This window comes from Pleurodeles waltl, chromosome 3_1, assembly GCF_031143425.1.
Source record: "Pleurodeles waltl isolate 20211129_DDA chromosome 3_1, aPleWal1.hap1.20221129, whole genome shotgun sequence".
In the NCBI taxonomy this organism is placed as follows: Eukaryota; Metazoa; Chordata; class Amphibia; order Caudata; family Salamandridae; genus Pleurodeles; species Pleurodeles waltl.
Window position 1 is genome coordinate 541012326 of NC_090440.1, and position 25692 is coordinate 541038017.

General features: G+C 43.0%; 1 protein-coding gene across 2 annotated transcripts in view; it reads right to left on the bottom strand.

Annotated features, from left to right (window-relative positions):
- IQCH (IQ motif containing H) overlaps nt 1–25692 on the bottom strand; it is a 613153-nt gene that overhangs the window by 251233 nt on the left and 336228 nt on the right. For both annotated transcript variants that reach the window (XM_069222867.1, XM_069222866.1), the window contains exon 13: nt 12529–12801. In XM_069222867.1, the coding sequence (XP_069078968.1) occupies nt 12529–12801 (273 nt within the window). The remainder of the gene's footprint in view (nt 1–12528; nt 12802–25692) is intronic.

Consider the following 25692-nt stretch of genomic DNA (forward strand, 5'->3'; position numbering starts at 1 on the left):
TGCTTTGATTAATACTGGTCTTTGATCTTTGTTGGGAATTACACGATTACCCACCCGTTGTATAAAAGCTAGGGCTCTATTGATGCATGATATGCGGTAGAAATATTTAGCAGGATATGCTTTTGGTAAGGGTGTGCCGTCAGCTGAAGCCTTCACAGCGCCCAGTGTTTCATCATCCAATTTCATTCTAGAACGCGTATTTGCAGCAACAGAAGCCATAGCTACTGCTGATTTGGCTGCTTTATCAGCCAAGGTGTTGACTGCAACATGTACTCCAACACGCTGATGTCCTAGTGTATGTAGAACATGGACATTGGGTAGCGTTTCCTTCAGATCCGCTACTTTCCCCCACAAAAGTCTGTGTTTAATGGGGTTTTCTTTTGAATCTCTGAACTCATTCTGCGTCATTCTGGCGCCAGTAATGAAGATAGTTATTGAAGGACTGGACACAATAATGCGAATCACAATCTGCGTCAGCTGTTCAGGGTCCGCGTGTTCCAGGGACATCACCAGAGCGTTGAGCTCTGCTAATTGTACATTGCAGTCCCCTAAGGTCTGCATGCAAGTATGCTGTGGATGGAACTCTACATTCTTCATGTAGCCACTCACGACTTCGCAAGCGACGGAGAATTGATGCTTTGTGCCAATTGCTGGTTGGGCTGAACCATCAGTGTACATAATTGTTTGATATTGTCCAACAGGCAATGTGTTTGCTGGAATTGGGTATTCAAGTTCGTATTGCAAAAATTCTTGAGTTTGTAATTTTAAGTCAAAAATATAGTAAACCTCAGTGGCTGTCAGAGACGTTGCCCATTGAATCCAAAGCGGATGTAATGCTTTAGTGTTAGGAATGCTAGCTTTGGTAACAGCATCAAGGACCAGGATGAGGAATACGACAATGATACGTTTCCCCTGGGTCTCTCTTTGATGACAGCCATCTGAACAGCAGTGGGAGCAAAGCATTGTTCTGCTGTAGCATACAAATGTGATTTGTATGCTATTGGGACATCTGACCCTCATTAAACGTTACATATATGAAACCAATGGACCAGCAATTACTCTGATGACCAGGTGTTTTTTGTTGTCCCTTGGATGTAGGTGTTGTGCTACAAGCATGTCTTGTCGTAATGCTCTGAGAATGCGTGTGTTCGACTGTCCAGAATTTACTGGAAAAGTCAGGACGTATCAAGTCATATAAAGGTTTAATGTGTTGTGCACAATCCAGAATGTATGATCTGCCAAAGTTTAAAAAGCCCAAAAAAGACTGGAGCTTTTTGATGGTGTTTGGAGGTTGTAATTGGGTGCATTTTTCTAAAAAGTGGGGTGCAAGCTTCTTGCCTTCATCTAATAATTCATATCCCAAGAACAAGACACTACGGAAAGCTATTTTTGTTTTTAAAAAATTTAATTTGTAGCCGAATTTGGCAAATCCCACAACAATGTGGCTACCCGTCTTATATGATGCATGAGGTCGTCATCAGTAAGGTAGATGTCATCCACGTAGGACAACGCCTCAGGGTCAATGTAAAATAGATGTGACACGAGCTGAAAACAGTCCTGGACTGTTCTTGTCTGTGCTTGTACCCTTATGGGAGATGGCAAAAAAAATACTGAGAGCCTAAAGTGCTGAAACTTGTTAAGTCACTACTTTCAGGCACTATATTTTAGCAGAAAAGCCTGTTGGATATATCCAGGGTCATTTTGTATTTTTTACGTACTATGTTGTTCACAAGTGCTGTGCTGTGTACATTCTGTATAGCAAATGTGTGTGTATGAATGTTTAAATGTCTGTAGTCTAAGACTATTCTGTATTAATGCTCGGGTTTAGCTACGGGGAACAATGGATTGTTCATGGGTGAGACATGGTTCAATTATGCCCTTGTACTCTAACTGTGTGAGGATTTCTTTCACGGGTGCTTTAGCTTCATGCTTTATTGGATATTAGGGTTGAGGTTGTGGTTGGGATTTAATTGGTATTACATGATAGGGGGAATCTTTATCTCACCCTACATGGTTGCGATATAATGCAGATGCCTGTGCCACTGCCCAAACAATGGTGTGTATTTCTACAAGCTTTCTGTGAACAAGGGGCAAGAAAGATTTTTCAATAATCTTTTCTCCATAAGGGAGATCACGGACAAATTCTGGTGACCAATCCTTTTCGGGACAGTAAAATATCATAAATGGTGACAACACGGTCCCAAAAGACAGCGTTGATTTTGTGTTCAATGTCCCCCTCTAACTGTCCAGTTACTTTATACACCCTGTCGGGCGCAGTGACATCAATGTCCGCAGTCTCAACTTATAAGAAGTCATCAGTTGCTTTCACCTTCAGATGCTTTGAAGATCCCGGCGAATTATTGTGACCTCTGCTGCACTGTCTAGCAGTGCTAGTGCCAACTTCCTGTTCTTCAGTAAAGCCCTCTTCCTGAGTGGCATGTCGTATTGCAACTGGAGCCACTTTTTTTCTGTTTAAACTGGGGTTTTTATTGGGGAAGTTTCTCTTCTTTCTAAACAGAAACTTCAGTTGAGCCTTGTGAGTCCTTTCTTGGTTTCACGTACTATGTTCACTGCTCTGACCACCCACCTCTCACACTGAGTTTTTCCAGTGAGCCCCTAATGGAATGTGATTTGCATGTATCAGTATATTGATATCTGGCAGGCGTTTTTAAATTATCTTTGTTTCTAAGATTATCTCTGTTTTGAGGGGTCTACGAATAAGGAGATTCTCCCCTTTCTTTTGTAGGTGTTTGCTGTTTTTTATCCAAGTGCTTTTTAGAACCCTCAGGCACTTTTTTGGCAGAGTCTTTATTGGATCTACCCTGTAATTGTGGTTTAATGGGTCTGACCCCCAGACTATCTCAACCAATACTAGAGTAGGTCTCAGCGATAATCTTTGGCAGCTCACGTTCTTGATCCTGTGCAGGAACGTCCCGGAGCCGCATGCGTACTGCTAGTGCAACTGCTTCCCCTTTAAGGTTACTTAATATGATTGAAGACACAGTGGCAAAATTGGCCATTAATTGCATTCCCAAGTCCAGGGCAGGAGCAGCCCCGTATTCATCTTGAATTTGTTTGAACACTTCTGGAAGATTGGCAAGTGTTGGTGTACCGTGTGCGGTAGTATAGAGCGTGGCAAATACTGTGCCTTAAGTGTTGCAGTTATCTACTGTAGTAACCATCCCAAATGGCAAGAACACAGTGAGAATTCTATGTTTGTCCTGAGGACCCTATGGGAGCAAAGTGCTTCCAGCGCATTTATTTTTTGAGCTAACCTAAAACAGAATTTCCTCCTGGCGGGTTCTTTACTAATGATCGAATGAACAGTTGCAGGGTTATTGCCTGGCGTAACTGCGTGTGGTTATGCTGGGTTTGTATTTAATGTTTGTATTATAAACTGTACTAACAGTCTGTATATTGCAGCGAGCTCTGTATATAAGCGGCGAATCTCAGCTACCTCCATGGTTTCTGCATCAGGGAGCTGTGTATATGTGGCCAATAAAGGGTCTGGCTTTCATTACTCAAAGGACCTAACCTAACGTGTAATATTGTATGTGGTAGGGCACCATCAAGCCAATTATTATGGTCTTGATAAGATAGTGGTATTTCTAAATATGCATAAGCTCTGTATTATCCAGGTATGTTAGCATGTATGTAGTGATGAAATGTATGTGTTCCCATCAACTGCTGTAAAAGTGACCCATGAATAAATGTTTCTGCTCTGTAGGCTGGATGAGCCTCAACAACAAATGTGCAGTAAGGGGTGTTTGCATGTTTACTGCGATTGCTAACCGCTGCTGGTTCGCCATGTTAATGGTAAAGGTGTTTATTCAAAGAAAAGGACATCAAGTGGGGATTAATCCTTTTAAGGTTCAAGCTTGAACAACCTACAACGTTAGTTAGGTACTACATATTTAGCTGAGGAGGAAATCCTCAATACCACACCATGTGATGCCTGTCGGCCCAATCCAATATTAGTTTTCCAGCTAACTAGCAGCACCTCATCTATGCCCAAGAGCAGGGATGATTGTGGCAACGGGGCACTTGACAAGAAAGACTCCTCAGGGGAATTGTGGTCAAACAGGTCTCATCACTTTCTCTCAGTTACGTTAGTCTCACACAGGCAAAGACAAACAGAGGCAGAATATAGTTCAATAAGGGTTTACTGAAGTAACTGCATCTTATATAAAATTGCATGTATTGCAATAGCTAGATAAAACAAGCTATGTTAGAGCTATGTTAGAGCACAGCGTGATAAGCCCTAATCCGCCCTTCAAGTTTTCCCCCTGGGAAGACATTATCCCCCATACCTGAGCAAGGAAGCCTGTTGTCTAAAAAGACACTGTCCCCATATAGGCTGGGGATTCGACAGTCTAAGCAAGCAGCTGTGGAGAAGACGTTCAACAATCAGTATGCAGTCGTGGTCATCTGGCTGAATCTCCCTCTAATGTGTATGAGACAAAAAGGTATTTTTATAATAAAACAGTTGATGTTCTTAGAAAAGGTCCCCACGTAAGAATATGTATATTTCTGTGAATGTTGGAGACCCAGCGCACTACTTTTGCTGGCAATCCTATCTGACTGTAACCTTTAAGAAAGCACAAAGTGCAACGCTAAGAACCTGGGGCCAGATATATCAAGAATCCACTTTGCGATTCTCTAATAGCGATGTTTGAGAAATTGCTATTTCAGAGTCGCAACATGGTATATATCATATTTGCGATTCGGTAATAGCAATTTCTTAAAAATCGCAAGTGCTATTACCGAATCGCAAATAGCGATTCTGAGCCCATTCGTACCTATGAGCCTGTAGGCCCATATTTGCAAATTTTTGGCATTTCCCAAATTGCGAATTCCTAACTGGAATTTGCTATTTAGGAAATGCAAAACCCCAGGGTGCTGGAGGCCTAAGGCCCCCTCTGCTGCACCCCCAAAAATCTTTTAAGGACATGTAAGGCGCACACATGTCAAAGGGGCATGTGTGCGTCACATGTCAATTTTAAAAATGCATTTTTGATTCATTTTTTAAATTTGCACATGGTTACCACCAAGTTGTATTTGGTGGTAAATTGTGATTCCTTAGCGCCCAATTCGCATAAAGGAAAAGCTTTATACATGTGCTTCAGAAATCACAAATAAGGATTCCTTATTTGCGATTTCTTATTTAGAGAATCGCAATTTGCGATTCTCTAAACAGGGTCACAATTTTAAGAAATCGCTATTTTAGCGATTCCTTAAAATTGCATAGCGAATGCCTTTCATACATAATGAAAGTCATTTTTGCATTCGCAAATGGCCATTCACACCGTTTGCGAATGCAAAAACGCTTCATACATCTGGCCCCTGATGCTTTCCTAGGCGAAGGAACAAATAGATAGAAAAAATAAAACAACACCTCAAATGTGGTTAATGCTAGAAAAATAAAGCAATGCTGAATAAAATGTAACTGGGCTAAAGTGCACAATGGCAGGCCTAGTTTGCTGAAATAACGTATCTAAAACATGACTAAAATAGCTATACAACAATGCGGTATATCAATTGCACAATTTAATACAATTGTAATGTTCTTCATTTCACAAGGCAATAAAAAACTATAGAGAATCATAGACAGTACTAAACTGAGACATAGTCAAACCAAGAAAACGCAGGAAGACACTGAGTCAAGACCACAGCAGGTATGGCAACTAAAGCACGGTGTGGGGTGTAAAAACATTAAGAGAGGACAACTTTGACATGAAATACCTTATAAATATTCTAATAACCCATGGGGGTATGTAATCTATGTATTCCTCTCTCTGGTGCTACAGCATGCCATGTCCTATAGCTCTTTGCAAAGCTAAACACATCTGAGATGAGCTACGTGCCATCTTAATGACCAGAAAAAAGTAAAATCAGGGGACTCAAGAAAGAGAGGCACACTCTCAAGGGACCTGTTTTCAGTGACTCACTGATGCAGTTCATTTCACAACTCAAAACGTCTGTAACTTTTTGTTTTGACAGCCACTCACTCATGCTCCACAATCACAGCTCCAAGGATTGGTGGAAAGGTCACAAAACCCAGTCCCACCTTAAGAGAAATTGCCTCAGAAAACCCATATACTCACAGGCAATGAGCTCTGAGAAGACACTCACAAGAAGCAGGATACATCAGATCCATGAAAACAAGAAACTGGTGTGAACTCTAAAAAGACGCTATGAAAAGTCAAAGGAAGTGCTTTAAAGTTTCTCAGCGTAAGGGCAGGCACATAACATAAAGACAGGCACATATCAGTTTAGGGGCATATTATCACAAGGGGGCAGATGTATCAGAATGCATTTTGCGAGTCAGAAATAGCGATATTTAAGAAATCGCTATTTCTAATTCGCAAAATGCAATGTATTACATTTGCGATTTGGTAATAGCGATTTCTTAAAAATCGCAAATGCTATTACCGAATCGCAAATTGCGATACCGGCCCCTATTCGCACCTATGTGCCTGTAGGCCCATATTTGTGAATTTTTAGCATTTCCAAAATTGCGAATTCCTAACTGGAATTCGCAATTTTTGGAAATGCAAAGTCCAGGGTGCTGGGGGCCTTAGGCCCCCCTCTGCCGCACCCCCAAATATTCTTTTACAACATGTAAGGTGCACACATGCCAAAAGGGCATGTGTGCTTTACATGTAAATTTTAAAAATGCAATTTAAATGCATTTTCAAAATTTGCACATGGTTCCCACCAAGTTCAACTTGGTGGTAAATAGCGATTCCTTAATGCCCAATTTGCATTAAGGAATTGCTTCTTACATGTGCTTTAGAAATCGCAAATAAGGATTCCTTATTTGCGATTTCTTATTTAGAGAGTCGACCCTGGATTCTCTAAACAGGGTCGAAATTATAAGGAATCGCTATTTTAGCGATTCCTTAAAATTGCATTCAGAATGCCTTTGATACATTCTGAAATGGCTTTTTGCATACGCAAACGGGCATTCGCACCGTTTGCGAATGCAAAAAGCTTTGATACATCTGGCCCAAGATTACTTCTAGGAACACTTTCTGCTAGTCCAAACTGCCAGGACTATACCATCTGCAAGTAAATGAGTAAGTGGAATTTGCTATGCCATACGAAACCGTGTCACAAATTACATAATAACTTATTATTTGTGCATGACCAGCCAACGTGTATGCTCCCTCAAAGCCATTGTTTTTTTATAAGTCTACATTGCTTGTATATATTTGCCTGAAAATAGCAGGAGTGCTATATTTAGATCAATGTGACCACAACTTTTGTTTTACAGGCCTCACACCTCTGATCCATGTCTTACACCATACATTAGGGAGTAATTTATGATGTAATTGGAAAATCTGTAAAAATCTCAGATCTGACCTTTTTGTTGGACATTATTTTTATCATTGTTTAAATTCCAATGTGTTCAATGTGCAGATGTTGCTTTCATTGGCCCTGGGGACGTTTGTTACAGTCACAAGTGAATACGTTCCACACTTATGTCTTGACACATTACTGAACACCCCTGTCCAATGTGCAGATGTCGCTATACTTGGTCTTGGAGTAGTTCTTCTTTAAGGTTAGGGTGCCCCTATAGTTGGGCTTGGTGCTGCATTGTCCCATTCTGTCTGAGCAGAAAACCTCCCTTCCCTCGGTCTTCCTGCATTGATGGTCCAGTCACAGGTCCACTGGGGACTCAGTCCACAGGCATCAGGCCTTTTGTTGAAAAATGCTAGCATTTGACAAATTGGTCAGTGTTGCACCTGGCCTTTTTTGCAGGGTCATCTCCAGTCTTTTTGCCTCCTTCCTCCTAATTTTTCTGACCAGTTTTTGTTGGCTTTAGGACTCTGGGCACTTTACCACTGCTAAACAGTGCTAAAGTGTATATGCTCTCGGTGTAAATTGTAGTGTTGATTGGCTTGTCCATGATTGGCATATTTGATTTACTGGTAAGTCCCTAGTAAAGTGCACTAGAGGTGCCCAGGGCCTGTAAATCAAATGCTACTAGTGGGCCTGCAGCACTGATTGTGCCACCCACATGAGTAGCCCTGGAAACGTGGCTCAGACCTGCTAACGCAGTGTCTGTGTGTGTGCAGTTTTAAACTGCCAATTCGACCTGGCAAGTATACCCACTTGCCAGGCCCAAACCTTCCCATTTGGTAGATGTAAGGCACCCCTAAGGTAGGCCATAGTTAGCCCTATGGGCAGGGTGCAGCGTATTTAAAATGTAGGACATGTACTGGTGTGTTTTATATGTCCTAACAGTGAAATACTGCCAAATTTGGGTTTCACTGTCTATCTCCCTCATAGGTTAACCTGGGGGCTGCCTTTAAATAACTTTAAAACGCAGATTCCCTTTGAGGGCAGATAGAAATGTGGAGTTTGGGGTCTCTGAACTCACAATTTAAAAATACATATTTTAGTGAAGTTGTTTTTTAGATTCTGAGTTTGAAAATGCCACTTTTAGAAAGTAGGCATGTTCTTGCTTAAACCATTCTGTGACTCTGTCTGTTTGTGAATTCCCCATTCTGGGTCAGTTAGACAGTTGGGCTGTTCACACCTCTCCTCTAGACAGTGACACAAGGGGAGTGGGGTGTAGCTTGCATATTCTGATGAGCCATCTGAGCTAGAGTGGAGGGAGGAATGGTCACTTACACCTGAAAGGACTGTGCCTGCCCTCACACAATGCAGTCTCCAACCCGCTGGTATGCGTCTGGGGCCTGGTCTGGACAAGGAAGGATCTTGTAAACACTTGAGACTTAGCTTTGATGTTTGCCAACTTCAAAGGCAGAACAGGGTATAAGAAGAAGACCCAAAACCCCAGATTTTTAGAATCTTTCTGGAATCAAGAGGAACCTCTGCCAAGGAAAAGAGCTGAGGAGCTGGAGGAGGAGTACTGTCCCTTTGCTGTGTTGCTATGCTGGACTGGCCTGTAGTTGCTGTTTCTGCCTGAAAAGAGTGCAAAGGGTGAACTTTGCTATGTGTTCTGCTTGAGAAAGTTCTCCAAGGGCTTGGAGTAGAGCTTGCCTCCTGATGGAAGTCTTAGGGACACCAAAGGCTTCAGTTTCCTCGACCTGCAGCACTGGGAACTGTGTGTTTTGTGCTGTTCAAGAGAAGAAACCACAGCGATGCCGCTGGCCTGCACTGTGACCTGCCGCCGTCGCACTGCCCCGGTTCGCACCGCGACCCTGGTCTCACCAACACCGTCATCAGATAACTTCACAGAGCCGTTGCTCGCACCGTGACCTGTGGGCCCTGCACTCAGGCATCGCCTGATCACACTGTAGCCTGGGCATCCCCGATGCTGCCGCGCCTGCTGACACCGGCGCCGCTGCCTGCACTGTGGCCTGTGAACACTGCTCGTGAGGTACACGAAGCACCGTCCTGTCCAGCCCCGGTCCACCGACACCAGCACCATTGACTCCAGTGTCATCATCAGGCATCCTGCCCGCACCATGACCTGTGGACACCGCTCGTGAGGATCACAAAGCATCGTCCCATCCCGCACCGCTGGCTTGGGCCTACCGACGACAGCGCTTCAGCAACAATGACGACGCTGCCTGCACAGTGACCTGGTGACACTGCATGTTGCACTGTCCTGCTTCACACCAAAGCCCCGGTCTCACCAACGCCGCTGAATGCCATCACTGAGCCGCTGCCTGCACCGGGACCTATGGGCACCACACGTCGCATTGTCCCACTTCGCACCGCAGCACCTACGGCATCCATGCCAACGCTCCTGACCTCAGCCCGGAGATCGATCTGCAACTCATGGGAGTTCAAGGGCCCGACGACCCACACACCGACTCCAGACCCAACACTGCGAGGCCAGTGACGCCGCTCTCAGGAGCTCACTGCGAGAATCACGACGCCCTGCAAATCCAAGGTACTGTTTGCAGGTCTTCCCGACACGATAGGTTGCCTGAGACGCCGCGGGTGGCCTGAACTGTTTGTTTTATTGATCACAACACCGTGATAGCCCCAGGTGGAGCTATCAACTTCAAGGAACTGTATTTTTGAGTAAATCTTGCAGAATTCATATATCTATTACTGTATGGTTGATTTTTATCATATTTGGTCTCGTCTTATATAGATAAATATTGGCTATTTTTCTAAAACCGGAGTGGTGTCTTTTTGTAGTGTTTTCATTTATTACTTGTGTGTTATGTGCAAATGCTTTACACATTGCTTCTGAGGTAAGCCTGACTGCTCGTTCCAAGCTACCAAGGGGGTGAGCAGGGGTTATCTGAGTGGGTATATCCCTTATCCTGACTAGAGTGAGGGTCCCTACTTGGACAGGGTTCAAACCGACTGCCAACTAGAGACCCCATTTCTAACAGTCAGTTTAACCACACTGCAAAGGCAAACATTATTGGACAACTGCCTCTCTTAGACATCTGGTGAGTTGTTAAGGGAGCTGTTATGATAGCTGTGAAAAAGTCTGTGATGATTAGCGTTGTAGCATAACTTTTGTAACATTAAAGGCTAGTTAATTTCTGCTTTAGCACATACTGACACCACTATTAAAATCATCATGAATTCCCATTAACCTGTTTGGTGGTCTGTCTACGTAACTAAATATCAGGGTAGGAGCGTTTCCCCTGCACATTCAGAAGACTGAGGCATAATGCTGGGAATGGCATATCCTGCTACAGCCCTAAAGTCACTTCACATTCCATTATGCTTTCTGGCACATTTTGGCCCCTGTTCACATGCTCTACTTGACTTGACTGCCTTTTAGTATTACAATGACATACAATTCTCCTGCCCTGGTTGATGTCATCTCTCACAACTGTTCCTTGAAAAGTTGCACCTTCCTCTTTGGACCTGATTTAGAGTTTGGTGGATGAAACACACTGTTCACAGAAGTGGTGGGATGCCCTGTCCACTGTATTACAAGGGCATCATATTCTATGGAACTTCTAATATGGTGGATGGCATTTCCATCACGTTCATGACAGTGTACCCCATCATCAAACTCTAAATCAGGTCTTTTTTTCCTCTAAATGGGGCTGCACCCATGTCTCCTACTGCCTCTTGAATCACGACAATACATTTTCAGTATAGTTCCAGGCCAGGTTAGCCAATGTGAAAGGTGAGTTGAATGTGGGGCTCAAGCCATGCAACTGTGTGGTTAGATATTAGTATGCATGACTCTAGTTATTAGTCCTAAGTTACAAAAACTGCATATCTTTGCTCCCCCCTCTTGTGCAGACAAGGTATTCTTGCCTCAGTTCTTTCAACTGGCAGATCATGTCTGCTGCCAACTGTACCGCCCATCCCTCTTATATCACTTCCACCTCAAAGGAGAATTCATCTTGCAAGCCAAGGCTCAGGCTTAGAGCTCTGGAAAACCTACAGTTAGCCACCATAGACTGAGCGACTCAATGCTTGTCCCATAGCACCCTTTTCAGTGCTTCTCCATTAAATCCTAACACCTATGCTCCCCATCCCTGAGGACTAAGGGAAATGTGGACAGTCATGCCTCTCTCTCCCTTCCAGTTCCTCTTTAGCCCTGGACTCTACATGTAAATAAAGTGATTTGGAAAAGTGAGACTGTTGAGAGAAAAAGATTGTTTGCAAGCATTGGGAGGAAGAGCTAGAGAAACATGTCAACTGCAAGCCTGTGATCTGTTCATTCTGCCTAGTTTCTCTCCTACTCAAGACCATTCAAGCTGGTTGTACTGCTTGTTAAAATCACCATTATAACGTAACTGGCAGTCGTACTCCAGTTTCTCTCCATCCTTACCCCATTTCAAATTTTACAGCTGTGTCTTAAACACTTCTGCTGTGCCCCCAACTTAACTTCCATGCATCCTTCCTGCCCTTCCCCTCAATCTCCAAATTTTTACTTCCAGCCTTTCCCTACTTCTTGTCTTTCTCCGCCTCCTTGATTAAAGCTCTCAAAGCATTTGTAAGTGCCTGGTTAACCGTACCTCACTCTCCCGGTGGAAGACTCTTAAAGTGCTCTGATGTGGCCAAAAGGCAACACATTCAAAACATAAGCATTTGTAGAAAAACTGAGGGAAAATTGCATTATTTTCCACTTACACTTTCAGTAGAGCATGCTGCTGACCACCATTCCAATCCTGTGACCATCTTTACTCCCAACACCTCTTCATTCCTTCTTCTCATACTCGTTGCTATGACCCCTGCCCATGTCCCTATTCTTGTGATGCTTCTTTTTCAGTATTCAAATTTAATTCTCATTTCCGGAAAGAATCAAATGCAGAATTTAAAATTGAAAACAATAAATAACTTTCAAGGAAGGCAGCTACAAAACAGATATAAAGGGAAGGTGGACAGAAATATTTTGAGTGGAAAGACAACAGTACACGGTATAGCATGTTGATGAAGAGTGATCTGCAATAGAATGAATGGAATGAAGGTTTAACGTCAGCAGTTAACATAAAAGTATTATTTGGGCACATTGTACACAGACGTGGGATATACACTACATGTGGAGAATATACTTATATGGAAACATTTGGAAATCTACAAAAGCATTTTAAAAGCATTGAGGTAGACTACCCTGCATCCTACCTGTTGGAGACTGTAGATGTCATACTCCCCGGGTGGCATTGGCACACCTGCACTGGAAAATATCCGTTTGCTGCCAGACTTGGTGCTGTAGAGGCGAGCCACGTCCGGCTCACAGCCTAGGATTGGCACATTTAGGATGTCTGCCACAGCCAAGTCATCCTTATGCAGGACACCACCAACCATGTAGGCTTCTTTCCCTTGGATGAGGTTTTGAATGCGTTTGATGGTCTTGGGACTGTACTTCAGGAGAGTGGCCAGGCACATATGATGAGTCTGCAAAGATGATATTAATTAGCCTGAAAAATGATATTCCATCACATAACTGGACCAAATAAACCAAGGTCTACATTTTCGGGGCAGGAGGGCCACAAGTTTGAACTTCCTCCCCAAAAAGGTTAGCCAAGTGTTATACCGGGGTGAAACATAATTCAGGGTTAGAAATATAGGCAACAGAAGGTATGGGAGGAAGAGTTTCCATTAACTAATCTGCTGAGTTTTACACTGTTGCTAGTATTTACAGTTAAAATACACATAGCGCGCTCACACCAACCAATATGACATGCATTAAACTCCTAAGACAGTACCGCATGGAATGTGAACAGCCTCAAAAAAAAGATTGAGAGTACCAGACATGAAATATGTTCGAAGCACTCCCCCGATGTGCTCTTTCTGCAGTGGGCGTGCTTATTAGGTATGAAGAGCAGTTTACTAGACCTCCATGGCTATGCACAAGTTTATCATGCAGGTTTTACCTAGGAATCTGGAATTTCCCACAATTCTCCTCCAGAAGTCCTTCCCATTAGTAGTATCAAAAATCCGTACTGACGACCTGGGGCGGTCGAGATGGTGACTGGATTGCTAGAGGGACGCCAATGGACACTTACTAGATGCAGATGGCAAAATGCCACAGCAGGGTGGCAGGGGGCACCCCTGTAAAGAAAAAATAAGCAGGGGCACCATGGTGCATTCCCCATAAAGAAAAAAGTACAAGCACATGAAAGGGACGGTCAAATAGCTGCGAGACAAACACATGCCACGTGCATCAGTGTTTGTCCTGTGGTGAAATATCCACAGATAAGGACAGAGTGTCACTATGTGAGGAATATAAGCTAATCTACATCCAGCAACCTAACAGAACCACCCCAAAAGTAATTAACAATTTCAAAGTATATGTTGATGCTTCTGGCCTTTAGGCAAACAGGAGGAAATCAACCTACGTCTCAGTTGTGGGAGATCAACCAATGTGCCTGGCTCAGGCTCAAATGCACCAAGCAGGAGATTTAGGTTTGTACATGGCATGAGACCCACACAGTTATTGGGATCTGAACATAGCTCCAATGATCCAAAGTACAAGTAAGATTTGGAGCAGTGGGGTACTCTTACAATTCCTATCATAGGTAGAGAAGCGCTGTTTAAAATTATCTCATTACCGTGCTTCATATATGTTTTGCAAACCTACTCACACCCAATTCCACCTGGTTTCTTTTCTGACCTACAATCCTTAATCGGTAAATTTGTATGGGCTGGTGCGCTTCCCATGGTGTCTTTCCAAAAATGTGTGCAGGCACCATATGATAGAGGACTTGGAGTGGTGGACATTCAGGTGCACTGTTTGGCTTTGCAGCTCATCCTCAATAATGAGTGGCTGCTTGGTGACTGGAACGATCCAGCAATCAGGCAGGAGGTAGACCTCATGACCTGGCCTGCACTCTGTTATATGGAGCAGCAATCCAACATACACCACCATTGGTCCCCGGAATATCCCTTATTAGCTGGCATAATGTCCTAAAACTAATAAAAAAAGGAAATATTAACAAATGACACTCCCCTATAGCACAGTATGTGGCTCACCCACACAGCTTGCCTTAATGGGTTCCAAGTCTTGGAACCTCCTACGCATATCAAAACTGGGAGATGTGTGGGTGTCTGATCACATTAAATCATTCAAACAATTAATGACAGAAATTTTGCTTTGGAACACACGGCGTCCAGCTCTCAGCTCCACATGCTTGCAAGAATCTCACTACTCATCTTGTGACAGTATGACAGTACATTTTTTGCACAAGAATCATGTGAGCCACCTAATATCCATCTCATGATGGTATTTGTGAACATTTTCATTAATACTTTGATTTGCTTCTGGGCGAAACCGTTTGAACATCAAAGTACGTACATTATGGGGGTCATTATGACCCCGGCGCTCAGCGATAATGTGGCAGTAGTACCGCCAACAGGCTGGCGGTACTTACTGCCACATTATGACATTGGCAGGTTGAAGCCAACCCGCCAATGTACGGCTCCAACCGCAATGGCGGTAACAGCCGACAGGCTGGAGATATCTATCTGCGGGATTATGACCCCGCCTACCACCATGGTTTTCGTGACATTCGTAACACCACGAAAACCATGGCGGTACGCCCTATCAGTGACAGGGAATTCGTTCCCTGTCACTGATAGGTGCCCCCCACCCCTCCTACCTTTCGAAAGACCTCCCCCACCTCCCAAAACACCTCCACCCCCCCACAACCACACCCCCTTCACACTGACACACACTCATTCACACATACATACATGCATGCATCCAATCACACAGACATCCGCACACACTTCCAAACATACACGCAGACACGCAGTACGATTTTCCAAATACACGCACTCACACTTGACTACATGCACACGCAATCATCACTCAACACACGCCCGTATTCACGCACACACATACATGCACACACACCCCCACACACAACACCCCCCCCCCTGTCAGAGACCTGACTTACCTGGATCCAGGGGGTCTTCTGGCAAGAGACGGGACGAGGCCCTGCTACCGCCAGCAGAACACCGCCAGGCCATATTATTTTTCATAATACGGCTGTCGGGGGTCTACTGGCGTGGCGCTGCTGGTGGTAGCAGCGCCACCTTACCACCATCCGGCAAGATGGCCACAGCCGGATTTCCACCCTTCTTTTGGCGGAAATACGACTGTGGTCATAATATGGCAGACGGCTGGTAGCTGCGGTGACGGTCTTTTGGCAGCCCTCGCCAAGGCGGTAGGCGGTTTTTACCACCGATGTTATAATGAGGGCTTATATTCTTCTCTTAGAAAACGTTTTCTACGCCCTATGCTACGTTTCAAAATCTTTAAAACACATCAAGAGGGTCTCTGTTTTTTTGCAGCGCCCTGAATTCTGCCAATATGTTTGGCAGTATTTAATTTCATTGGTCTCCCTTAAAAATAAGGAAGAAATACATGCTTTGAACATTGACTTAGCACTGATTAGGTCCTGACTATTTTGCTTGACAATAGCTATTTGTGTTTTTATGTTTTATGAACATTGACTATGCAATGTTTTTTATTATAACATGTGAGACTATTGGGATTTTAACAATTACTTTTGCATAATCATTTATTTTCTAAATGGCTAGTCTTTATGGTAAGAATCGTATTTTGTTATGTTTGTGCTTTTATGGTCTTTTATGACCGGGTAAAGATTTTTGACTGACTGACTGAGAAACCCAAACTACTGGATTTGTCACTTCATATTGGTGCTACCTTGATTTTTCTTCCTGATGATGACCCTCACTAAATAAGCTTACAGGGATTGAAATGTTGACAAATACACTAGAGGACTGATTTTAATTATGATTCAGAGTACATATGCCTTGTATATAGCACCTGCGCAATTTAGTTCACTCACTTTCACTGCGTCTTTTCTGTTGGATCACCTTTTTGTGATTCAATGTCTTTATGATGCAATGTGTTCATATAAGTCCATATATTTTCTCTGAGATGTTTCTATAGCAAATAAACTGGATTTGACTCCTTATAAAACCAATTAATTGATGGCTTTTAAATTTTGCCAAGGGAGTTGAGGTATACACTTCCTCGAGGGGACCAGTGTTTTGCTTTATTACTGATTTTCCTCAGTTCTGGGGTTAAAAGGCTGCCCCTTTTAGTTTGCACATACCTACATGCAAAGGCCAGTCATGCTAAGTGGCTGATTTCTACAGCATCCACATATCTGCTCCTAATATCCTTGCGGTTGTCAACGTTAGTGCCAACAGAAACCCTTCAATTGGAGCAAAATGTTCTTCTGCAAGAAAAAGTGGTGTTTTTCATAGCAGCTGGTGATGGAAATCCTGCTAATCTATTTTGAGAAGAAATTTGGTCACTTGCTGTTTTCCCTAGAGGCAGAGAAAACCTCTCAGAAATACCTAATCTCTGTGATGTGTTTGAGTATTCTCCTTTGAGTTTCATACTGAGAGTCTGCTTGTACATTCTGAACCCCTGCCAGTTTGGTAGGCAAAGTCCTGAAGTGTACTGCAATGTTGCTTTCTATCAATACTGGATTTATGGCTTGTGTACAGGGCACATTGCAGCACCCACTATTGATGCAGAGAAGTGAGGAAAGTTGACCAAACTTCACTGAGTTTAGAGATGGAGACATTTTAATTCCCTCTTAAAGGAAGGTCACCAATGAGCGCTCCAAATTCATACGCAAACTGATCTTTTGTCTCACTTAGCTGAGCAGAACCACATATTAGGGACAAGCTAAGATCTCTCAAACAAAGAAGGCAATGGACCAGCTAGGATGGTAGTCCAAGGACTTGTAAGGGTATCTCCTGACTTCTGGTACCATCTACTTTTGAGCTGACATCGCAGCATTCTCATTCTCAGCCTGATCTAGGAAACAAGAGCTCACATGGTCTATCAGGCTCAAGTTAATCTTTTATTAGTGGAATCGTTGAAGGATTGATCTGTGATGCAATGTGGATTCAACCACTGACTCCATGTTTGACCATCGACTCCATTTTGTGCGAGTGATTCCATTCCATGCTGCGGTTGCAGGGCAGCGCAGGTATTCTTCCACAAAGAACTTGTTTTTCTTTCCACAAGAACAGAGTCGGACAGTGCTGGAACATATTATGGAGGATGCGGACTCCCAGCGTTGAGGCTGTCTTGTCAGAGGAATGTACAGCTCTGCCTCAAAACAAGCTTTTTGAGCCTGGTCAGCTCTTTTGAGTGTTTTTGATGCAGACGACGTACGGCCAACATTTAATTCGATAATGGAGGGGAGGGGGTTCCTAGAATCTTCTTCTCTAATTGGTTTAAGGTATAAAAGACAGGGAGACTTGGCGCTAACGCAAGAGCTCACCTGTGGAGCGGACCTGCTGCCCAGGATCTCTTGATCCAAATTGGGGATCTCCTGCCTTGGCTGATCATGGTGATGCATTTTAAATCTTGAATATTTAGCTTATGTATACATGCTCTGTTGATATCTTGCATATTTCTTTTTAAATCTTGACCACTTTATATATTCGTTTATCTTTTATACACCTGTTCTGCTCCATTTGAGCTATATTCTCTTATATTTGTGTGACTTTTATTTGATATTTGTGAAGTGCCTTAATGAATTCATTATTTTAGACTAAGAGTGCTGCATTCTTTTGGCATTGTGTCCTTTTAGTTCAAATGAAAGCATTACATGATCTTATGCACTATGTATCAAGTCGCCCTGAGTGGGAAATCTAAATGCTTGTTCTGCAAACTTCAGTTCACGATTAAGGGCACCTTCCATGAGACAACCACATCTCTATCCTACTTTATCTGGTTGTTGATATTATTAGTGTGTGCCCATTTTGTACATAATCCTTTAACAGAACAATTTGTCTGTAAAGTACTTTTTGGGTGTGCGTTATTTGAAAGATACTATGCCTCTTCTGTTAACATACCTCAAGGCTCAATGTAATCAAAAAGAAGCAGTGCTGTGTCCATGTCTGTAAAGTGCTTTGAGATACTACTTGTAGGAAATGTTTTGCACTATTCCTCTATTAGTGTAACATGTTTAGGGTACATTTTGTATGAATGTTGTGCCTACCTTCCACTGAAATATGCTTTAGGAAACAGCCTGTAAGGAAGGTTCTGTATTAGTGCTTCCTTTTATGAAAGATACTGTATCGGTCTCTTGGTTCTATTGTGTACATGTTTCTGTGATCTTATGAAGCACTTTGAGATATTACAGTTGGATGAAAGGCAGTGAAAATATTCATAGGGTATGAGAAAATATTCAGGGAGCATTTTATGGCGGCTCCAAACAACTTAAGCACATTCCTGTATTAATATGAGTTTTTCTCTCAACAAACATGCAAGTTTTGCATTATCTTCCAGCGTGAATAAAACTTACCAGAAATCACCCTGAATTCCGAAAAGCAATAAAGACATAGCTAGTTGTTCCCTCAAACATGAAGTCCCTTGTTCATGCAGCAGGACGTACAGGTACATACATACAAACTGCGAAACCATGCATCCTTTTCATGCATAATGCCCTTTAACGTGCCGGCCACGTCACTGCAGCACAGATTGGAACCTTGAGCAGAACACCAAACGTACCACTCCTAGGCCCCACCTCAAGCCAACACTTCAATCATTCATGAGAAACTGAAAAATGTGCTCTTACTTGACAACCTAAAAAGCACTTTGGGTGGGAAAGGGATATACAAATGCCACAATATAAGCAATGGTGAATAATCTACGCAGATCATTTCACTATATACTAGAGGTGAGCGAGCCAACAAATTAACAGGGAGAGCAGAGCCGAGCCAAAGGACCAGCTCGGATCTTAGAGCCCATGCATGAGCCAAGCCCTGAAAATATCTGCTATGTAATACATACAGCAAGCATCATGTAAAATATAATAAAGTCTACTCAAAATTAAAACAGTGTATTTTTTGACATATGGAAGCTTTGACTTTAATAAGGCACATTATAGCACGTCACAGAGAAGTACTTAAACAAGTGATAGTTTTGTACAACTTGAAATCTGAATTCACATATTTCAAAGTGCCTTCAATTCAAATGACGAAAAAAAGAATACAATATTTGCCTAAGATCACACAGTTTAAGTGAGAACCCGCGATCTATCCAGCTCCACGTCTTCTGGCTTCATTTTGTACGAATCAGCCAGTAAATAGGTATTTATTTGTCTTTCCTTATGTTAAGGCTCTGTTTTTACCTCTTAGTGCACTTTTCTACAGTTTTTAAAACGGAGCGCTAACTCGAACTGAAGGTATTAGTGTGCTCTACCATGAGCACCAGTTACAGTACACAAGAACAAATAGATGGTTTATAAACAGGGGCAGATTACATCATTGGCCCAGAATCACAGGATGTTGAGCCAACACTCGAACCTGTTTCACCAGTTCCACAGTCGGCGGTTCTAACTGTACCCTCACATCCTGGATAGAGGGAGAGAGGCAGAAGCCAAATGAAAGCTCGGCTCGTTATGGGCTCGATGTTCCAACAGTATGTAAAGCTGAGCCAGAGTCAGGCTCGAGCTTTGAGTACCTCGCCCACCTCTACACATATCTACGTTCATTAACACTGTGCCTTGTTTGTGGTTGTAATGCGTTTTTGTATAGAGTTTGTATAATAGGGGTGCTAACTCGTTTTCTGACATGCTGTGGGATACAGTAAGCACAAAACACGGGATTTGTTATCTTTCCTAAAGCGCTTGGGATTGTAAAGTGTTTTCGGTACCATTTGCAATTTAACACCTAATCTCAGCCCGCATTCTCTTATTAGAGCGCCCTCTTTCTGTGCCACGAGCCTAATTTATAATGTTGTTCACGATAAATGCATTATTAATAGCCGCTGGGGTTGCGACCTCTGCTGTAGTGTAGCTGTTTAAATTGATAAAAGCTGTTGAGGTGAGGTTGTGTAATCGCTCACATCTTTAGTCTTCTCCTAAGAGGCTCTCTGGGAATACCACTAATTACTACGCATCTGTATTTATTTGATCCACGCAGAATCCTCCTTCTGTCACTCGGATAGAGGCTGCCGGCCTTTGCATAATAGTGATTCATCGCAGCAGGCCTTCTGGCACGGACTGGAAGTCAGGCAGCTCCCAGAATCAATATGAAAACACGAGAGGAAAAATACGCACCGCGTCAGGGCCCTTGTCTTGGAGGTTCGACGCATGCAAAATGTAAGGTCTACTCTCGCACGAGCACAGGCCTGCTTGGTGTGAGGGAGACAAGATGGTAAAGAAGTAAATGTATGATATCTGTAGACCGACAGGTCAGTCTAGTGGGATCAACGAGGCTGTCTGTAAATTATAGGTAAAATGACTTAGCCCATCACAAATCATCCAAACATGGGTTCTTAGGAAGAGAGTAGGCGATGCAGGAACTGCAAAGGGACTCAATGTTCAAGTGTGAAAAGCAATATCTTGTAAGTGGTTTAGCGATTTAGAGGTCGTGTTAAAGTCGAGCCAAACTTCACTCACACTGGACACACCAATCTGGAAATGCATCTGCCCAAGACCACACAGACCCTAAGGAATCGAATCCTTTCACCCCGATGACATGACAGGCAGCGACATCATATGATCTTTGACATACTGTCACCTAAAGGTGGGATATAACATTTTACTTGGATGGCATTACAGAAAATTACACAATTTAAGAACCATGTCATTATTTAGTTACCTCCTACATTTAGGACAAGAAATTCAACACGGTATGATTCCTTTCTGGGGAACAGACACACAGTTGCGTGCCAGTGAGGAGACTGGACACGATTTGGATTTTTCTTATAGCCAGAAAAAAGCCAAACAGTGTGTGGCAACTTACTTGACAGACAAATAGACGCCTGGGCCTGGTATGGTCCAGCACCTAAGGAAACCTTCCTACCCTAAACACTTCAGAACACTGGACACCTGGAGGAGTCTCCACCTAGATACCTGGATGAGGTGGTCTAGCCTAAAAGGATGTCACCGTTTTTTCTTTCACAGGGGGCCCTGCACAGATCAAACATTGGCTAAAAAGGATTTCCTACTATACTGTATTGCCTTAGCCTTAGAAATGGTTAAAATAAAGTTGTTAACAAATACACTATTTCCTCATGTCTCTGTGATGGAAAGCTCTACAATGTGTAGGGGAGAGCACAATTCTCATCACCCAGTACTCTCACACTTCTACCAATAGAAACAGAGCCTCAGCTGTGTAGGGGGTTGTAAGGAGATACACAAGTTATACCCATTCCATTGTGCTGGGAAGGGGGTAGGTCATGGGTTTTGTAGGGATTAGAGCTTAAGGGAGCAGGAACCAATAGGAACCAGGAAGAGGAAATGAGGTGGGGAACAGGGGAGGTGGTGACCAATGGATACCTGGGAGGAGGGGAAGAAGGATGGAGGAGACTATTCCTATAAAAGCAAGGGAGCAATCAGCCAGGTGTGAATGCAGAATGGGAACAGTACCAAACCTTACCTGGGAAACCTTCATGCTTCATGTGAAGTAATTCCCTGACCACTTTTAGAGAACAAGAGATCAAGACTGACATCTGGGTCTTATTGAACTGTTGGAAAAGGTTCCAGGAGACTGAAATGGGATATATGAACTCTTAAAGACTGGTTATATAACCCTTGAGGGCTTTTGTGACGTTTGAGAGAGGATTCTTTTTTCAATACATACCTTTACAAGTGGTGGGTTACTCTGAGAAGAGATTTGGACAAATACTAACTTGACATATTGAATAAAATCATATTGAATTGGAAGAGACACTTTGTATACCGGGTGATTGCTTATAAGTGGGTCTATCATAACTGACAGAAGCAACCAGAATGTGTGACTTTGTGAAGTCTATATAATGTCAATGTGGTTTTCACGTGGTCAAAATATTGGCCTGCACCTTTCTGTGCAAAAGGTCTACTCACATGTGGAGTTGCGTTTTTAATCAAAAGAAATGTGGGAAAATCTGGACGGTAGAACTTTTGCCATTTGTTTGAAGTGCAGGTATTTTCTGTTACACAAAATGGAAGAATTATGATTTGTTTAATCCACATTTTGACATTTGTTGGAGATTTTCGGTAATAAAATATGGTGGGCTTCATGCAAGCCACTTCATTGTTGGCTCCCCCGTACCTCTGTTTTAAAAAAATGTCTAGGATTGGTAGATTGGCCTGAGTGCCGGTTGACCCTGAGCCCAAATACTGCAGGCATCCTCCTGGGAATTTTCAAAATCAAAAACATTCCTTTGAGCCTAGTATGTCGATCCCTACTCAAACTCATGGAAGATCCACCCCATGCTCAGAGGACCTAGGAGAACACATATTTGGATGAAACATTGTGACAATATGTTTTTGTGAAAGGACGACAAAAAGAAACTACCATGTTTTGGGGGGAAAATGTTGAACATCTGACAAATGTCTTATTCAGTGCATCGTCCTGGTCAGCCAGTCAGGGAAGTCTTGCACTCAGTGATAGTAACTTTATGATGTGTAGATATTAAAAATATGTGGTTATTGTATTTTTCCATACAGCCCATGGGTCACGTCTGTGATCAAAAGACAGGTACCCTTAAGCCAGCATTCTACTTGCAACTGCTTTTCAAATTTCCAAAATACACTGCACCCAGTTAATCACTGTGGACACAATGGGCCCATAGAAAACCTATACATGTCTGGTGTCCCCATGCTCAGAAAACCCAGAGGACCAAAGTTGGGGGAGAAGCCTTGGAAGTGATAAAAAACTTTCTGATGTATAGATATTAGAAATGTATGGTTTTAATATGTTTCCATACAGGCAAGAGGTGATATCTATGACCAAAAGACAGTTACCTTGAACTGGTATTTTGCTTGTAGCTCTCTTTTAAATTTCTTAAAGCGATGAACCCAGTATCACCTGTGGGCACCCTGAACCCATGTACAACCCATTCTGGTCTGGTACCCCCATGCTCAGGAGTAAAAGAAAGTAAGATGGGGTTAATTGTTGGCAGGTATATGTTCCCCCATGAGAGAGACTAGAGGAAAATATCATGTTTACAAATAGTAAAAATCTGACAAAGGTCACAATCAGTGCCATCTTCTGCCCAGCCAACTAATTACAGTGAGCAAGGTTTGTTCATAGAGTGATATAAAAAGTAGATGTGAAAAAACACATGGTTGTGGTTCAATACTGTCCAAGAATGATATCTGTGACCAAAAGATAGGTACCATAAATCAGCATTTTGCTTGCAGTTGCTTTCCATTGGTGCCACCCAACCCTGTATCTAGTTTATCACCCTTGGATATCCTGAATCTATGCAATGTATGGTACCCCCAGGCTCACAAGATCCATAATAATAATGCTGGGGGGCAAGCCTTGGCAGAGATATCCTCCTGCATGATGGAGACTGGAAGGAACTACCTTGTTTTAGAAAAAAGTCCTACAAATCTGACAAAGAGCAGGTCCAGAATGATCTAACTGCTAGCCAATCAGGGTGAGTGAGGTCGGACACCCAACATCAGAAATCTTTGGATATGTACATGATAAAAATGTATGGCATGGTCTGGTATGTTTTCATGCACTCCAGGGGCCGTATTACAGGAAGTGCCTGGGGGGCGCCACGGCCAACTGTGCACCTGCTTTGGGTGCCCCCAGGGCACTTTGGTATTACAGAGAATTGTGTAGCCCCTTTGATAACAGTGACAGTGCTTGTGCACATTCAGCGACAGTGCTTTCATGAGAGGATGTTCCCTAATTTGCTTGAGGGCATGGCCACATGAAAATGAGGGAATCACGTTGACTCTGCGCCATGCCATATTACCGGCGTGGGTGCAGAAGAAAATGTGCTTTTAGGATGTGCACTGAAAATGTGTCACAATAAGGTGGCACACTTTTAGTGCACCTCCTAAACACAACCCTCTGGGGATGAGGAAGGGAGTCCCATGGGCCGCCCAGACACCTCCTTGCAGTGAGTAACCACACCTATCTGCATTGGGATCCCTAATCCTCCTTGAAAGTGTAGGTGGGTTGTTGCCTGCACTGTGAAACACAGAGCAGTTTTTAAAAAGCTTCTGCCATATTTCACTTGAATGCACTGACCCTGGGCAACATGGGTTTGCAGCTGCCTTGCGGGCAGTGCATTCAACTTGTGCTCTTTCCCTGTCTGCTCATGGGGCACCTGTGTGAAGGTGTGCTGTGGTGCAAACAGGAAAAGTGGGTCATTATCTTAATATGGCCCCAGGGGTGGTACCTGTGACCAAAAGACAGGTACCCTAAACTGGCATTTTGCTTATAGCTGCTTTCCACATTTCCAAAATACCTTTCACCTGTTTATCGCTTGCAGGCACCATAACTCCATAGAAAGTTCATACATTTTTTATACCTTTACACTCCAGAGACCGAAAGGAACAACGTTGGGGCAAGCCTGGCAGGGATATACTCCTGCACAAGGAAAACGGGAAGGAATTACAATGTTTTGGAATAAAAAATGCTAAAAATCAGACAAATGCCATATGCAGAGCATTCTACTGTCTGGCCAGTAAAGGCAAGGGAGGTCTGTCTGGCTTATACCACCAGATTCCTTAGGTCGTACAGACTTGGAAAATATACAGTTTGTTTTCTTTATAGATAGTCCTGATTTTGATACCCGTCATTAAATGAACCATGCACCGTAAGAAGTGATTCTGCCACAGATCTGTGATCTGTACTATTACATAATTGATTGTGCAGGGTACAGTCCCTAGGAAAACAAATACACATTTGGTAGTGCAGGGCAGGACTCAAGACGTTTAGGGCATTGTTGCCTTGGTCAGTTTTTCAGGACTTATGTTTGTCGCTTTGACAAATTCAATAAATGGAAATGTGTTAAAAAATGTTAAATATCTCGACATTTTTCATCGTCTCTTCAGCTGAAACGACATATTGATGCAGGATTTGCACCAATACATAACTCTGAATGCTTTGAAAAAACATAGTTTGTATGTGTGCACAAAGAGACTGAATTGATACATGTGCTTGAACAACCTGATGGAGATTACTGGAAAAAAGCTCCAACACATAGGTGTTCAAGCATCCCAACAGTGAAAGGGTTAAACATTTTCTAGCACCTGGTCTTGTTCATAAGGGGCGATAGCACCCCTTCAAAAAAAGCTGAACTAAGACCAATGGTGCCATTAAGTTACTGTTTCATATCCCTCCTACTATCAGTATCAAAATTCTGGAGTATCATGCAGCCAGTAAAATATTTGTTTATTGTATCCAATGACATACTACTGCATGATGCCCAGAAAGGTACTGCGGGGTATTAGGTGCATGACCATCCAATGTGCAGCAGGGGTTAACCACTCCCGGTGGGGGGAGGGGGGTGATGGAAGAACTATAACTTACACCCCTGCCATGCACAGT